General features: G+C 46.2%; 1 protein-coding gene across 2 annotated transcripts in view; it reads right to left on the bottom strand.

Annotated features, from left to right (window-relative positions):
• The window catches only part of fbxl13 (F-box and leucine-rich repeat protein 13), a 444736-nt gene that overhangs the window by 325748 nt on the left and 100358 nt on the right, over window positions 1–18630 (bottom strand). For both annotated transcript variants that reach the window (XM_072471330.1, XM_072471332.1), the window contains exon 9: window positions 15362–15457. In XM_072471330.1, the coding sequence (XP_072327431.1) occupies window positions 15362–15457 (96 nt within the window). The remainder of the gene's footprint in view (window positions 1–15361; window positions 15458–18630) is intronic.

Here is an 18630-nt window from a genome sequence, read left to right as displayed (position 1 = left end):
TAGGGGATTTTGTCAAGGTTTTTCCAATCTCATGTCCACGGTGCTAAAAACGAGGGTGGCGCTGAGTCCAGAGGTGGAGACCTTTGGAATGTCGGAAGACCCGGGAGTCCAGGAGGTGAGAGAGGCTGATGTTTTGGCCCGGAGATGGATCCTATTATCCTGGAGGGACTCGGAGCCCCCGAAATCGGGGATATGGTTTAGCGACATGGCGGGGTTTCTCAGGCTTGAGAAAATTAAGTTCGCCACGAGAGGATCAATGTTAGGGTTCGTCCGGAGGTGCCAGCCATTTATCGACTTCTTCGGGGAAAACTAAACTGTTAGCAGTTGCAATAAAAGGAGGGGGGGGGGGTTAGAGAATGAGGGGGGTAGGGGGAGTTAGTTTAGTTTAATTTAATTTTGGCGGGATCAGCGAGAGGTGATGGAAGGACTTGGGAATTGTGTGTTGTTGTTGGTTGGGGGGGGGTGTTATGTACTGAATTATATTTGTATTTGTATCTTTTGTTGTTATAAAACCATAAATGCTTTAATAAAATGTTTGGTAAAAGAAAGAAAGAGGCAGTTAACAGGCTAGAGCATAGGATGGAGGAGTCCATCCACGTTCTGTCTGATGTCATGGCTCCGATATATATGCATGCACCTTGAGATTTCCTTGGGAAGAGTGGCAGCCACCTTGGAGACTTTGGTCTTACACATTTGCCTGACTTGTACTTGGATCTGCACTGCGTTGCTCTAGATATAGATGGGATCATCAATGGCCAGGTGAGAGTGGGCAGAGCACTTCAACTGCCTTCCAGAAGTCTCTTCTCCTCAAGGAGTCAGCCAGGAACCCTTGGGCATCCACAGGGAAGAGGATCATCAGCTGGAAACCCAAGGGATATCCTTCAAAGTGACTCAGAGAGTGTCCAAGCAATCCCAATCCCCTCTGCCTGTGACATCACCAACTCCAGTTCCACAACCAAAGGAGGGTGCCCCTGCTTAGACTTCTGAGATCACGATGGGGCCATGGGTGTTCACTCACTGTATATATAATGCACCTTTGTAAAAACATTTCCCATTCATTACAATGATTTGAATGCATCATTCATATGCCTCCATGTTCCCTTACATTGCGAGGGTGACCAAGCTCCCAGTCTGTGACTGCCTCCCTTAGTGACCCTCTGATTCATGTGATGCTGAGTGGAGTCATGCTCGCTACTCACCTTTTTTATAATGTCAGGGAGATGTGTCAAGCTCTTCCTTGAAAGTATCTGCACCTTGAATTAGGAACCTTTAGACCTTACAACACACCATAGAGATATGTGTGGTCACGTACATTAAGGTTACAAGTTGTGATGTATAATCAACACTGAGCTGTCCATGGCGTTGAGGACTCGGGTTCGTCCCAGCCCCGGGTCACTGTCCATGTGGAGTTTGTACATTCTTCCCATGTCTGTATGGGTCTCACCCCCACAATCCAAAGATGTGCAGGGTAGGTAGATTGGCCATGCTAAATTCCCCCTTAATTGGAAAAATGCTTTTATTTTATTTTTTAAAAACACTGAGCTGTCTTCATAGCTTGAGCAAAAGCACAATTCCTGCAACCATTGGGGTTTCTACAACCTGATGCACATTTCTGTGGCTGCACCAAGTGTCTCATTCAAGAGATTGCATCATGTGCAGTTGTTGTTGGTGTGCTGTTTTCATCGAATTTATAGTGCAGAAGGAGGCCATTCGGCCCATCGAGTCTGTACCAGCCCTTACAAAGAGCACCCTACTGAAGCCCACGTATCTACCCTATCCCCGAAACCCAGTAACCCCCACTTAACATTTTTGGGACACTAAGGGCAATTTATCATGGCCAATCCATCTAACCTGCAGATCTTTGGACTGTGGGAGGAAACCGGAGCACCCGGAGGAAACCCACGCAGACTCGGGGAGAATATAAAGACTCCACACAGACAGTGACCCAGCCGGGAATTGAACCTGGGACCCTGGACCTGTGAAGCAACTGTGCTAACCAATATGCTACCGTGCTGCCCATTTTCACTTCCTATGGTGGCTATATACAGCTTTTGCTGCTGAACAGAGATGAGAGCACCATGAACCTTGAAGGTTGCAAGTTTAAAGCTGATTGCTGACCGTGCTGCCTCTCTAATTACTGTCATGGCACTGGGGACAGGAGAAATATTTCTGAGTCTACTTGCTTGGACTTTACTCTTGATGGAACCTGTGATCATCAGAGTGCCACCGGCATATCTTACACATCGTGCCACTGTAAGGGCATCCTCTCATGGAAGCTAACCATCATCGCCTTCTTCAGATTCCAGCCCTTCCAGGTGTTCATCATCTGAGAAGTTAACAGCCTCCTCCATCTGACCTCCCCTCTGAAGGACCAGGTTGTGATGGGCACAATAGACACCCTCTGTGAAAAGTATTGCAGAACACCACCTGACTGGTGAAAACATCGGAAGCACATCTTCAGGATGTCAATCATTTGCTCAATAATGGATCTTGTTGCACAATGGTCCGTGTTTTATATTCCTCTGAGGCACTTTGAGGACGACGCATGGGGATCACAAGCCATCTCCTCTTCAGCACGTACTCATCACCCAGCAGCCAACCCTGTAAGTGCTGTGGCCCTTCAAATATCTGTGGTATGTGGAGGTGACTCAGGATGTAGGAGTCATGGAACTCAAAGAGTACCTGGCACAAACATGCATGATGTGCTTCAGATGATCAGACTACCAGATAAACACTGATGGAATGTAACTCTTTCCTGTTAATGAAGGTCAGGGTATGATGCCAGGGCACTCAGAAAGTGACATGCGTGCAATTAATTACATCCTGCGTTCAGATTGCCATAAATCCCAGATATTTAGCAGTCTAGCTAGTATCATGTATTGTGAACTTCATATAATGATGAGTCTTACTGTCGAGGTCAACTGTCACCATTTATATGTAGAGAACTGAGATATGCCGCATAATTCCCCTGTAGAACCCTGAACTGAGCCGCTCGCCAAAATATTTAGCAAGGCAGTAACCTCAGAGGTATTCATGATGTGGAGATGCCGGCGTTGAACTGTGGTGGGCACAGTAAGAAGTCTTACAACACCAGGTTAAAGTCCAACGGGTTTGTTTGGAGTCACTAGCTTTTGGAGCACAACTCCTTCATTGTTGCCATTCCAATACAAAATCGAGCTGAAGGATGATGCACATCCAGTAATTCACCCGCCCAGAAGAGTGCCTGCGCCACTGCGCCAATGCCTCGATATCGAGCTTGACAAGATGCAGAGGTTAGGCATCATAGAAAAAGTGGAAAAGCCAACCGACTGGGTTAGCTCGATGGTGTGTGTGAAGAAGCGGAACGGAGAGTTGCGCATTTGCATAGATCCAAAGGATCTAAATGAACACATTAAATGGGAAAACTAACAGATCCCCAAAAGAGAGGGGATTACTTATGAGATGTAATCTGCCACAGTCTTTAGCAAACTTGATACTTCCATCTTTAATACGCCGTTCGGGCGGTACTGTTTTTTAAGAATGCCATTTGGCATCATCTCTGCATTGGAGATCTTCCACAGAGCGATGGAACAGATCGTGGAAAACCTTCCTGAAGTTCGCATTTATGTCGATGACATCGTCATCTGGGCATCAAACATGGCAGAGCATAATGAAAGACTATGATAAGTCATGCACAGAATTGAGCAGTACGGGCTCAAGCTCAACAAAGACAAGTTCAGTTCGGGGTCAAAGAGATTACTTTTTTAGGAGACAAATTATCAGCAGAAGGAGTACAGCCGGACCCTGAGAAGCTAAAAGCCATTATCAGCATGTCTCATCCACATGACAAGAAAGCGGTACTACGTATGCTTGGAATGGTGAACTTTGTGGGAAAATTCATCCCCAACTTAGCCTCAAAAAACAGTACACCTCAGAAATTTAATAAGGAAGGATGTTCCTTTTGAATGGACTGACAGACATGAGACAGAGTGGTCTAACCTGAAAAATGCTTTAACCACCACACTGGTTTCAGCGTTCTTTGACCCAGCAAAGAATAGAAAGATATCGACTGATGCTAGCCAGAATGGGCGAGGAGTAGTTTTGCTACAAGAAAACGCTGACAAGACATGGCAGCTGGTAGCTTATGTATCCAGGGCAATGACAGAAACCGAGAAACGGTATGCCCAAATCGAAAAAGAATGTCTCGGACTAGTGGTGGGAATTGAGAAATTCCACAACTACATTTACAGCCTGCCAACGTTCACTGTGGAGAACGATCATAGACCACCACTGACCATTATTCAAAAGAACCGAAGTGAGATGTCACCTTGAATCCAAAGGCTAATCATGAAGCTATAGAGGTACGACTTTGAGCTAATGTATTTGCCAGGCAAAGTGATTGCGGATGCTCTGTCCAGATCACCCGACAATAAGGAGCGGACAGACATCTCGGAAATATTACAAGGACAGGTCGATCTGGTGATGGAAACCCTGCATGTATCGAACAGCAAGTCCAAATTGATAAAGGCTGAGACTGAGAAGGATGAAGCCTTCCACCATATGAGACAGGGATGGCCTGCAGACTCATGCTCCAAGCTCTAGAGCGTCAGGCACGAACTGAGCTACATCAATGGCTTTGTGCTCAGAAAAAACAGAATAGTCATTCCACAACCACTACAGCACATGATTCTCGTGCAAATTCACAAAGGGCACTTGGGGATCGAGAGGTGCAAGAGGCAGGCCAGAGAATCGGTTTATTGGCCAGGGATCAATCAGGACCTTCAACGAACAATCCTCCAAAATCCCCATAAAATCCCCATAATGCCCCTAGTGTCCCCCAATGGGTCCAAAATATATAACAACAGGTCGTCCTTGTACAGTGAAAACCTGTGCTCGATGCCCCCTTCGCACAGACGCTCTCCAGTATCTCGATGCTCTAAGCGCCATTGGCAATGGCTCTATAGCCAAGGCAAAAAGCAATGGGAAGAGTGGGCATCCCTGCCTCGTCCCACGGTGCAGCCCAAAATATCCCGAGCTCACCCAGTTTGTCTGCACACTTGCGATCAGCTCACTGTACAACAACCAGACCAAATCCACAAACCCCTGCCTGAACCCGAACCCACTCCAGCACCTTCAGAGATACTCCCACTCCACTCGGTCGAAAGCATTCTCCGTGTCCATCGCTGCTGCCACCTCCACTTCCCATCCCTCTGGGGGCACCATAATCACATTAAGCAGCCTCCTCTCATTTGCCGATAGCTGTCTCCCTTTCACAAACCCTGTTTGGTCCTCACCTGTCACCCCCGGGACACGGTCCTCAATTCGTGAAGCTAACACATTCGCCAACAACTGAGCGCCCACATTCAACAACGATATCGGACGGTACGATCCACACTGCTCCGGATCCTTATCCTTTTTCAATATCAGGGCGATGGATGCCTGCGATAGTGTAGGAGGGAATTTCCCCTCTCCCTAGCCTCATTGTATGCCCCCCACCAGCAATGGCTCCAGGTCCCTCCAAACTTTTTATAAATCTCCACCAGGAACCCAACCGGGCCCGGGGCCTTCACTGCCTGCATCGCCCCCATACTCTCCATCACCTCCCTCAATCTAATAGGGGCCCCCATCCCTGCACCAGCTCCTCATCCACCCTTGGAAACTCCAACCCATCCAGGAACCGCCGCATTCCCTCCCACCCACTCATACAACATCCTAAAAAATCCCCCAAAACCCATTCACCCCCACGGGCTCCAACACCACCCTTCCCGTCCTGTCCTTCACTCTACCAATGTTCCTCGCCACCTCCTGCATCCTCAGCTGGTAGGCCAACATCCTGCTCACCTTCCCACCATACTCGTACATTTCCCCCCTCCGTAACTGCCCTCCGTAACTGCCCTACCACCTTCCCCGTGGACACCAATCCAAACCCCATCTGGAGCCTCTGCCTCTCCCTCAACACTCTGAATATCTCCTGTTCACCCTCAGAATCTCTTCCACCAGCCTTGACATCTCTGCCCATTCCGCCTTTTCCCATGTGCCCGAATTAAAATGAACTCCCCCCGAGCCACCGCTTTGAGTGCCTCCCACAGCGTTGCAGCCGTGACCTCCCCCATATCGTTCAGCTCCACGTACACCCGAATGGCAGCCCTCACCCGCTCATAAACCTCCTCATCCATCAACAGCCCCATCCATATCCAGCCTCCACTGTGGGTTCTGCAGCCCCCCCCACTCCCACCCCGGCACCGGTCCATTCGCAAATCCACCCAGTGCAGCACGTGGTCTGAGACCACAATCGCCAAATACTCCAAGTTGACCACCCCCCAACAACGCCTTGTCTACCACAAAAATGTTAATCCGGGAGTACACCCTGTGCACATGGGAGAAATACGAAAATGCCTTCGCCCTCGGCCTCCCAAACCTCCATGTGTCCATCCCACCCCCATACGCTCCATAAACACTTTCAGCTTCTTTGCCACTGCCGACACCTTTGTCAACCTCGGGTTCGCCCGGTCCAAGCTTGGCTCAATGACCGTGTTAAAATCCCCCCCCCCCATCCCCATGATCAACTGGTGCGAATCCAGGTCAGGGATCTTTCCCAGCACCCGCCTCATAAAATCCACATCCTAATTAAATTGGGAGCATAAACATTTACCAGCACCACCGGCATCACCTCCAACTTCTCACTAGCCATCATGAACCTCCCCCTCATCGAATCTGCCACAATGTTCCCCACCTCGAACGTCACCCACTTATTCATCAGCACTGCCACCTCCCTCGTCTTCATGTCCAGTCCCGAATGGAACACATGCCCTACCCATCCTTTCCTCAGCCTTGTCTGGTCTCCAATCTTTAAATTCGTCTCTTGTAGAAAAGCCATGCCAATTTCAGACTCTTCAGGTGCACAAACACATGTGATCGTTTGACCGGCCCATTCAGCCCCATCACATTTCACGTGACAAGCCTGGTTGGGGGACACCCTATCCACTCCCCTGCTGATTTTTGTGCCAGTCCTCGGCCCATGTCACACGACCTCCAGGCCCACTCTCGGATGTTCGCCACCATCACTCCCTTTCCAACTGCGGCACAACAACCACCCTTGTCAGCACCCCTCCCCTTCCCTCCTCCCCCAAACAAAACAACAGCCCAATCCCCCTCCCCTGCACCCATCTCCTAACCACCCCCCACTGTGCTCCCGTTAGCTAGCCCGCCCAGCTAGTATGGCAGCCCCGCTCAAGGCCTCCAAACCTCCTACCCTACCGATTCCCCTCCCCCTCCGTCTACACTCCCCCAAGAAACAAAGAAACAAAAAAAAGGTGCACACCTTTGATGCTCTCCAAACACCCACCATCAAACCCACCAAAACATTTCAAATGGGAAAAAGTTCTCCAAGAACAACAAAAGGAAAACACCTCCTCAAAAGTTCAATGTCCTCCTTCTCCTGCCAGTCCATTGTCTCTCAAAAACTCCCTCGCCACCTCTGGCATACCAAAATAATATTCTCGATTCTGAAAGTCACCCAGAGGTACAGCACACCAGCCGGGTACAGCACCCCAAACCTCACCCCCTTTTTGAAGAGGGCAGCACAGACCCGATTAAACTCGGCCCTCCTCTTCGCAGCTCGTTCCCTTCCCAGGTGCACCTCCTCGTCTGCCGTGTCCACCAAGGAATCTTCTCTTTGTCCAAGAAGAGGTGTAACCGCACCACCACCACCCTTGGCGGCTTGCCCGCCTGCGGCCTCCTCATCAATGTCCTGTGCGGTCGATCAACCTCCAGAGGCTGGTCGAAGGCCACCTCCCCCATCAGCTTCTCCAACATTTTGGCTACGTACATGCCAGCCTTCGCTCCGTTGATGCCTTTGGGCATCCCCACGATCCTCAAATGTTGCCTTCCGGAGCAGTTCTCCAGGTCCATCATCTTCTTCTTCAGCCTGTCACCCACAAACCCCCCCACGTTGGCCACCAACGAGGCGAGCTGCTCCTCATGCTCCCCCACGGACACCTCCATATTCTGGATCGCCCGGCCCTGGGACTCCAGCCTCTGCTCTACTCACTCAATCCCTGCTTTGAGCGGCTCTACCACCTTTGCCAGGTCGTCCAGGGCCTCCCTTCTCTGCTGGCTAAACTTATCATTTAAAAAGTTCACCAGCTGCTCCTTTGACCACTGGATGGGCAGAACAGGCCCTTTGCCCTTCGCCATCTGAATCTGGCGCATCTCGGAGACTCTCCTGCTCCAACAGCTCCCTTCTTCTCGACCCACTCCTAGCAGCCACACCAGAGGAGTTACACCTTCTCCTGGCACTCCTGTGTTAAGTAATGGGTTAAGAGACATTCTAATTAGTTGTCTCATTTATGTTAAGTACACAATAATTGAAACTGATATGTAAAGGGGCTTCAGGTGGCCTTTGTGTCGGGTGATGTGATGTTAGAGTTTTGAGCAGAGTCTGTTGAAGTAAATTAAAGGTGTTTGTGGAAAAGGAGCAGAACCTTTGACTCTTTATACAACAGCAGCTAAATGTCTATCAAATTGTAGCAGAGGATGGTTGCTGTGCAAATGTGAAGGGTTGAAAGATACAACTTTTCCAGACCAAACTAAGGAGTGAGTGAGAAGAAAAAAAAAAACAAAGATATATGGCTGAACCTAGGATAAAGATGGTTGGATATGACTACACCCCATTATTTTCTGAAAGGGGATCGTACGACCAATGGAGAAGTGCAGTAGTTATGTGGACTAAGGTATCTGCCTTGGGAAAGAGAAAACAAGGTATGGCATTGGCTCTTTCTCTACCTTATGACAGTAAAATCTGGAGCAAAGTGTTTTCTGAGCTGGACTTGGAAGAGTTAGACTCAGAAGAAGGTCTGGAGACTTTATTACATTATATGGATAAGATTTATAAGAAAGATGACTTGTTAAGTGCGTATGAAGCATGGTCGGATTTTGATAAGTTCCGGAAAATGGAGGATATCTTCATGGAAGACTATATAATGGAATTTGGCAGACTATATAAAAGGCCGCAGAAACACAATCTGGAATTTCCACAGTCTGTGTTGGCCTTTAAATTACTTGACTGTGCTAGAGTGAGCAACATGGATAGGCTCCTGGTTTTAACAGTTCAGTTTGCGGATAAGGATACCTTATTCGATCAGATGACAGAAGCTTTAAAAAGGTTTCTGGGGAAACATTCGATTCCGATGGCTCTGATGACCCAAATAGGTCAGCCTGCAATAAAGCAGAATATGGAAGATACACGACTAACATGATGGCGAAATTGTACGGCTACAAACAGGTTCCGAGACTAAAGAAGGAGATCGGGACCTGGAAATTATGAAGACACAAACCCAGTTAGGACCTACAATAGGAAGATGAACCCCAGAAATGCACGGGGCATGATAAATCGATGTTTTCGATGTGACTCTCAATACCATTATGCTTTCAACTGTCCAACACGTTATAATAGAGTGTTTGAAACGACACATGACACGGAAGAGACAGAAGAGGAGAAAGACAGTGACCAGAAAGAAGGCATTGTCCTATTGACAAGCAGTTTTACGCCGGTAATGAGAGTGTTGGTTGCAGAATCCTTCAATTGTGCTGTATTGGACAGTGGCTGCACATCTACTGTGTGTGGTATTGACTGGTTAAAATGTTACCTGGACTCCTTGAATGCTGAAAATCGTAACAAGGTTAAGGAATTTGAAAGTTCCACAAGTTTCAGTTTTGAGGATGATAATACGCTGAAAAGAGTGGTGATGCCTTGCAATATTGCCGGAATGAATCATTTAATTAGCACGGATGTTGTATCAAGTGAGATACCTTTGCTTCTGGGCAGACCGTTGATGAAGAAAGCACACATGAAACTGTATATGGAACAGGATAAGGCAGCAGTTTTTGGAAAGACGGTGGACTTAGAATTTACACAGTCGGGACACTATTGTATTCCATTACTGACAAATAATATTTCAAGTACAGCTGTTAAGGATGTGTTAATGGCAGTTGAAAATGGGACTTTAGCTGATAAAAAGCTTGCTGTATTAAAACTGCATAGGCAATTTGCCCATTCGTCTCCTCAGAGGCTGAAAAAATTATTAAAGGATGCAGGGATAAGGGATGAAGACTATACTAAGCTAATAGAACAGGTTAGTGATCGCTATGAAGTTTGTAGGAAGTACAGAAGGAAACCAGCACTACCTTTGGATTTTAACGACATTGTGGCCATGGAACTTAAGATCTGGGATGAAGCCAATAATATATTTATTTAGCATTTTGTAGATTTAGCAACCAGATTTAGTCAATCAACAATTGTACGAAGTAAAGAAAAGAGAGTATTTCTCGATCAAATCGTGGAAACATGGATAGGGTCAGGTATGGGCCCACCAGCAAAATTCCTTACGGACAATGGGGGAGAATTTGCTAATGATGAGTTTAGGGATATGTGTGAAAACGTGAATATCACAGTTCTGAATACGGCTACAGAAAGCCCATTTAGTAATGGTGTGTGTGAAAGAAACCATGCGGTAATCGATGACATGCTCCGGAAAGTTTTGGCAGATAGACCAAACTGCAAGCTAAATTCAGCTTTAGCATGGGCGGTACATGCAAAGAATTCATTGCAGATGGTTGAGGGTTATAGTCCCTATCAATTAGTGTTTGGTAGAAATCCTAAAATTCCGTCCATTTTGGATGACCAGCCTCCAGCTTGTGAAGGGACTACAATTAACTCTGCCTTTGCTGAGCATTTAAATGCATTACATAGCAGTAGAAAAGCCTTTTTGGAACCAGAAGTCTCTGAAAGAATTCACAGAGCTTTGAGGCATAATGTACGGCCATCAAATACCGTTTTTCAGCAAGCAGACATAGTATACTATAAGAGAGACAGTTTTAATGAATGGAAAGGCCCAGGGAAGATCATAGGCATAGATGGCAAAACAATTATTTTGCAACATGGCAATCAAACTGTTAGGGTACATTCATCAAGGATAATGGGTACAGATTACAAATTTTCAAATTTACACAGAGCAGACAGACATGACGAGGAACCAGGGTCATCTGGTACGCACGTGTTACAGAACTATGAGGACCAGTTAACTGATATAGACAGGGTTTCTGTAGAGGAACACAACACTTCTGATGATATAGAACAGGCCATTTTTCCAAAAGAACAACTGCCAAAAGATGGTACAAAAGTGACATACTTGCCTGAAGGGTCTAGTCAATGGCAGGATGCAACTGTTATTAGTAGAGCAGGGAAGGCCACTGGAAAGTATAAACATTGGTTGAATGTGCAACATTCAGGGGAGGGAGTCAAGACAATGGATTGGGAACACGAAGTTCAAAAATGGAGGGCACAGAAACACAGTGCCAGTTCAGATAGTACATCGGATAGTGAACAGGTCCGCAGGAAAAGGTCGAGAACTACTGAAAGGACATCCCACAGCAGAAGGGAAAGATCGAGCAGTAGCAGTACAGAATGAGATACCAGGCGGGAGAGGGGCATAGTTTATCAAGGTCTCGGAACATGAGTAAGACTACAAATACTAATAGGAGTAGAAGCCCACATGCACGTGAGATTTTGGTGGCTTCCAATAAGTTAGATGAAGGAGTTATCAAAGATGCCAAACAGCAAGAACTGCATAGTTGGAGTGAATTTGGGATATACACGGAAGTACCGGACAGGGAAAAAAGAGCTCTATCCCACAGATGGATTTGCACGGAAAAGGTTCTTCCGGATGGAACTTATAAGGCAAAGGCCAGGCTTGTGGCGAGGGGATTTGAAGAAAACTTAGAAGATCAGGATTTAAGGGTAGATTTACCTACGGTAGGAAAGGTTATTTTAAAGATCTTCTTGGCTCTATTAGCCACAAAGGCATGGGAATGCAAATCTATAGATATAAAAGCTACCTTCTTGCAGGGGCATCGGCTCCAGAGAGACATTTTTCTCTGTCCTCCTAAAGAGGCAGCTAACACAGAAGGGGTACTCTGGAAGTTGAACAAATGTGTATATGGATTAAATGAGGCGTCTAGAGTCTGGTATTTTTCGGTAAGGTCAGTTTTGTTAAAGTTAGGCTGTTGCCAGTTTAAAACAGATCCGGCAATGTTTTACTGGCACTATAAAGGAAATCTTTCTGGCATCTTTATGATGCATGTCGATGATTTTTTGTGGGGTGGGACTAGTGATTTCGAAGCTATTGTAATCTCTGGTTTGAGGAAAGAATTCAGGGTTGGAAGTCAGGCTTCCATTACATTTAAATGTATTGGACTGGAAATCGGACAGACTAAGTTAGGGGCAACTTTACGTCAGCAATCTTATTTGGAAAGTATCAGCCCAATAGCAATTAGCCGTGGCCGGGTTTCACAAAAAGACGCAATGGTTTCAAAGATGGAAAAAGAGCAACTGCGAAGTTTAATTGGGCAACTGAATTGGTTAGGTAGACAGACTAGACCGGACGTGAGTTTTGGTGTCTCAGAGTTGAGTACAAAAATGAATGATCCCAAAATGGAAGACATAATAAGAGCAACTAAACGTTGGTCAATCTAAAAATGCAGGAGTGTGTTTTGAGGTTCCCGGTTTTAGGTGACCTTAGGCACTTGAAACTCATAGTTTATAGTGATGCGTCTTATGCAAATTTATGTGATGGGGTTTCAAGCGCAGGAGGTTTTATAATTTTCCTTATGGGGAACAATGGTAAATGTTGCCCTCTTGTGTGGGAAACAAAGAAAATAAGGAGAGTGGTCAAAAGCACTTTGGCTGCTGAGACGTTAAGCCTTGTAAAGGCGGTGGATATGGCCTTTTCTATATCTCAGATACTGACAGGAATTTGGGGATTAGGGGATTTGGGTAATATACCTATTGAATGTTACATTGACAATAAATCTCTGTGGGAAAATGTGCACTCTACAAAAAGTGTCAATGAAAAAAGGTTAAGGATAGACATCACAAGTTTGAAGCAGATGTTGGACAGAGGGGAAATAGTAAAAATTAAATGGGTTGACAGTAGCTATCAACTGTCAGACTGGTATACGAAAAGAGGGGCGAGTTCACAGAAACCTTTGGATATTGTTAATGAAGGGCGCTTGTTTCTGTGACTGTTTTTTTTTCTTTCTCGTCCAAACAAAAAAAAGGGGGGGGGGGAAATCATGTGTTAGTTTTTGAGTTTCTTGAAATTTTGTTTCACCTAATTATTTTTTTTCTCCAAGGAAGGGGAGACGGTTAAGTAATGGGTTAAGAGACATTGCAATTAGTTATCTCATTTATGTTAATTATCCATTAATTGACACTGATATGTAAAGGGGCTTCAGGTGGCCTCTGTCAGGTGATGGATGGTTAGAGTTTTGTGCAGAGTCTGTTGAAGTAAATTAAAGGTGTTTATGGAAAAGGAGCAGAACCTTTGACTCTTTATACAACAGCAGCTAAACGTCTAACATCCTGCATCTCTTTCCATCCAAAATCTCACCCCTCAGACGGGGAAAGGAACAAAAAATTCCACCTTGAGCAGGAGCTACCAAATGTGCGACCGCTCCCTCCATGGCCGCCACCGGAAGTCCCCACAGTCAAAAGATGTGCAGGTGAGGTGGATTTGCTATGTTAAATTGCCCCGGAGGATCCAAAGGTTAGGTTGAGCTAGGGGGATAGAGTGGGGGAGTGGGCCTAGGCTAGGGTGCTCTTTCGGAGGATCGGTACAGACTCAATGGGCCGGATGGCCTCCTTCTGCATTGTAGAGATTCTATGAACCTGCTCACTGATGTTCAGTTTGGGTTACATCAGGGCCACTTGATCTCATTACAGCCTTGATTCAAACATGGACAAAAGAGCTGAATTCCAGAAGTGAGGTGAGAATAACCAAGTGTGGCATCAAGGAGCCTTAGCAAAACTGGAGTTAATGGGAATCAGTGGGAACACGCTTCTAGGCTCAACCATCTTCAGCTGTTTCATCAATGATCCTCCCTCCAGTCCAAAGATGTGCAAGTTAGATGGATTGGTCATGCTAAATTACTTCATAGTGTCCAAAGATGTGGTTAACTGGAGTTACAGAGATAGTTTGGGGTTGGGCTTAGATAGGATGCTCTTGCGGAGGGTTGATGCAGACCCAATGGGTAAAATGGCCTCCTTCTGCACTGTATTTATAAGGTAAGAGGTGGAGATGTTCACTGATGGTTGCACAATCTTCAGCATCATTGTGACTCCTCAGATACTGAAGTACCCCATATCAAATGCAGCAAGACCTGGACAATGTGCAAACTTGGGCTGACAAGTGGCAAGTAGCATTTGTGCCACACAAGTGCCAGGCAATGACCATCTCCATCAAGAGAGAATCTAACCATCACCTCTTTACATTCAATAGCATTACCATCACTGAACCCCCACCCCCACTATCAACCAGAAACTGAACTGGACTAGACACATAAATACTGTGGCCATGAGGTAAGTCAGAATCTATGAATCCTACAGTGAGTAACTCACCTCCTGGCTCCCCAAAGCCTGTGTACCAAATAAAAGGCACAAGACAGGATTGCCTGGATGAGTGCAGCTCCAATAACACCCAAGAACATTAATGACAAAGCAGACCGTTAGATTGGCACCCCTTCCACAAACATTCAATCCCTCCACCACTGACGAACAGTGGCAGTACCATCGACAAAACGCATTGCAGGAACTCACTAAGGCTCCTTAGGCAACACCTGCCAAAACCACGATCATTAGCATCTCGAAGGACAAGGGCAGCAGTTACATGGGAGCATCACCACCTGGAAGTTTCCCTCCAAGTCACTCACCATCCTGGCTTGGGAATATATAGCCATTCCTTCACTGTCGCTGGGTCAAAATCCTGGAACTCCCTCCCTAATACCTGCACCTGCACCACAGGGACTTCAGTGGTTCAAGAAGGCAATTCACCACCATCTTCTCAAGGGCAATTAGGAATGGACAATAAATGCTGGCCGAGCCAGTGACGCCCACATCCCATAGATAGGAGTGGCATGGTGGCACAGTGGTTAGCAATGCTGCCTCACAACATCAAGGACCCGGGTTTGATTCCGACCTTGCGTGACTGTCTGTGTGCAGTTTGCAAGTTCTCCCTGTGACTATGTGGGTTTCATCTGGGTGCTCTGGTTTCCTTCCACAGTCCAAAGATGTGAGGGATAGATGGATTGGCCATTCTAAATTGCCCTAAATGTCCAAAGGTTAGGTGGGGTTACGGGTATAGGGCGGTGGATTGTGCCTGTGTAGGGTGCTTTTTCATAAGGTCAGTTCAGACCCAATAGGCCAAATGGCCTCCTTCTGTACTGTAAGGGTTCTATGATTCTATGAATAATATATATATATGTATATATAAAGCACATTTTATTATTTTCTCAGTAACCATATCAGTTTCTCAATCACTAAACATACCTTGCTCCACAGGGAAGTTGTCTGTGCAACCACCTTCCAGAACTGACAAACCTGTGCGCATCTTACCAGCTCCCTAACACCAAGGTAGCTGAAAATCTAGGAATGAGGAAATATTTAGAAAATGGTTATTCAAACACAACTGCAGTACAATTAACTGTTAAATTAACTTCACAATTATCAGCATGTGTTTTCCGGCCCAACAATATCAAGCATAGAAGATGGCTTGTTGAAGCAAGTTAAAAAAACTCCTTGCCTTCTCTGACTCCATTTCTGGTGATAGGCTGATCACCAATATTTATCAAAAGCCCACCAACTGTCACAACTACGGCTCCTTACACCGTTTCCTGTAAGCGCTTCATCCCATTCTCCTCCTTTCTCGGCCTCTGTTGCATCTATTCCTATGATGTCACCTTTCAAAACGGCGCTTCTGACATGTCCAAGATTTCCCCCCTTCTGCAGGTGACAGGGTACTAAACCGGGTCCAACCCATTTCCCGCACTTCTGCTCTCACACCTTCCCCCCCCCACCAGACCTATGAGAGGGTCCCCCTTGTCCTCACTTTTGATCCCACCAGCCTTCACATTCAAAGGATCATCCTCCACCATTTCTGCCAACTCCGGCATGATGCCAACACGAAACACATCTTACCCTCACCTACCCCTCAGCATTCAGCAGGGACTGCTCCCTCCATGACACCCTCGTTTACTCTTCCATAACCAACTGCTCTTGCCCTTGCCGTGGCACCTTCCTTTGCAATCACAGAAGGTATAACACCTGCCCTTTTATCTTCTCACTCCTCACCGTTCAAAGCCCCAAAACACTCCTTTCAGAGGAAGCAACATTTTCCTTGCACTTCCGTCAATTTGATCTATAATATTCACTGCTCCCAAAACAGTCTCTTCTACACTGGGGAGACTAAACACAGACCGGGTGACTGCTTTGCAGAACACCTTCGCTCAGTCTGCAAGCATGACCCTACCCTTCCTGTCGCTTACAATTTCAACTAAGCATCTTGCTCTCATGCCCACATGTCAGTCACTGGCCTGCTGCAATGTTCCAGTGAAGCCCAACACAAACTCACCATCCAAAGAGGCTTGTTACAGCCCTCGGGACTCAACGCTGAGTTCAACAACTTTAGACTGTGACCCATTTCCTCCGTCTTGATCTTTTCTTTTATTCCAAAATTTCTTTTTGTCCCACTCAACACCACCCCCTCACACTGGGCCATCCGTCACATGTTCTTAAGTTTTGTTTTCACTGAGCACTGACCTTTGTTACCCTTTTAACACATACTACTACCTTACCTTGATATCACTGACAGCACCTTCTATAGTCCTTCACATTGCTGTTCACATTTCCTCTGTCTTGCACCCTACACATCTTTGTTGCTTTCGCTCCTAGCTCCAACCTATCACTGACCTTCTGCTTTCTTCCACCCACTCCATCCCCTCTTATACAGGATATAATCCATCACATTCCTCCCTCTCTTTAGCTCTGAAAAAGTGATACGGAATTGAAACATCAACTCTGGGCGCAATTTAACTGAAAAATAAATGCTCCTCAGAGATTGAGCTGACATTTTGAAAGGGTGCCCCAATATCTAAGTGAGTTTAAGGGTCCCCCAAAGCCCCCCCTGCTCATGGGCAAGGACACCCCCAACAAACATGGGCATTGCCCCACACCCCCCAAGTGAGGACATCGCGCTATGGGGTCGGTGATGGCCCCCCTTCTCAGGCCTTCCCGCACCCCCTGTCATGCCCCCCCCTTTTCAGAACCCCCAACCCTTCACCCCCCAACCTTCCTGAGGCCCTTTTATCCCGCCCCACTCTTCATTCCCTCATCCTTCCTTTCATGGACATCACACTCCTCAGGCCCTGACTCTCAGTAAAGCCATCCTGGCATCCAGGCACCCTGGCACTGCTATCCTGGCAGTGCTCCTGCCAGCCTGGAAGTGCCAACTGGAAATCCCGGGGGAGGCCTTTCCTGGCATTTACGGACCGCGTCGTGCCGCTGTAGACATGGCCGGTAGATTGTACCCTCTGTTTCTCTCTCCACAGATGTTGCCAGACCTGCTGAGTTTTTGCAGCATTTTCTGTTTTTATTTCAGATTTCCAGCATCTGCTCTATTTTGTTTCTATAACTCTTCAGTTATGTTTGTCATATCTTCAAGTAATAATTAAATTCAAACTTGTATTCAAATCAGGATTTTTAAAAAGATCTATTTTACCCAAATATAACCCATTTGAATGAGGGTGTTAACCATGCCCAAATTCCACATGTACCAGATAAAGAACTTTTAAATAACCTCAATCTGAATTTAGAATTTTGAGGTTGAAACAAAACTGTTCCTTTTTCAAATTATATTCCTAGGATCTTGTCATTTGCAAGAATGATGCTTTTATGATCAGAGAACAGGAAGACATGAATGTAATACTAGGCCTTTCCAACCTTGAGATATTGTTTATTGATGTTCTGTTGTTCTGAGTGCAATACATATGCAGTCAAGGATACACTGGACACAAAGAAAGCCAGCCACTGCAGCAAATCCCCGCAACAAACATTATGTTGAATGTTGAGGCTAATGGGCAAGATACAGGTTAGCCCTCGGAAGCAGAATATGTGACTGCTTGTACTGCAGACTAGGAGTTATGGGAGCTTTTCCCTGTACTGGACTGGAAGGAGCCAATGGCAAAGAAGGTAATGACTACTAAGTCTGCTGTTTCCTGTCCTCCAACAGTCCTCCCATCAAAATGAAACCACCAAAAATGTCACCCATGATAAACCGATAGAGCTTTCCAAGGCCATTTCAGAAAAAATGAAAAAGAGGCAACCTTGAAGCTGGAAACTCTCATGATAATTTCTTTTACTTTGTCATTATCATTTTTTGATCCATGGATATTTAATGTATATATATCTTTTTTTTTTAATGTTTTTATCTCCATTTTCACATTTTCCTTCAAAATTTACACCCCACCCACAAACAGTAAACGGTAACAAATACAAAATCAATCCCCTTAACAATACCAACGATCCCATCCTCCCACCACCCCAAACAACGGCCCACCTGTCAATATATGCATCCAATAAAACAAACCCTCCCACGGTGGCAACAAAAAACAAAGGAGAAAAAGAAAAAGGAGTCCGGGACCGCCCATGGTCACCATTGACCTATAGAGTCCACGCCCCTCCCCCACCTACACTCAACGCCATCCAACCTCTGAAAGAGTACCTACCGTACATGATACCCAAGAGTTGTACCCCCCCCCCAG

This window comes from Scyliorhinus torazame, chromosome 13, assembly GCF_047496885.1.
Source record: "Scyliorhinus torazame isolate Kashiwa2021f chromosome 13, sScyTor2.1, whole genome shotgun sequence".
Lineage (NCBI taxonomy): Eukaryota > Metazoa > Chordata > Chondrichthyes > Carcharhiniformes > Scyliorhinidae > Scyliorhinus > Scyliorhinus torazame.
Note: the sequence above shows the minus strand (reverse complement) of the source record. Positions and strands in the feature narration are given on the sequence as shown.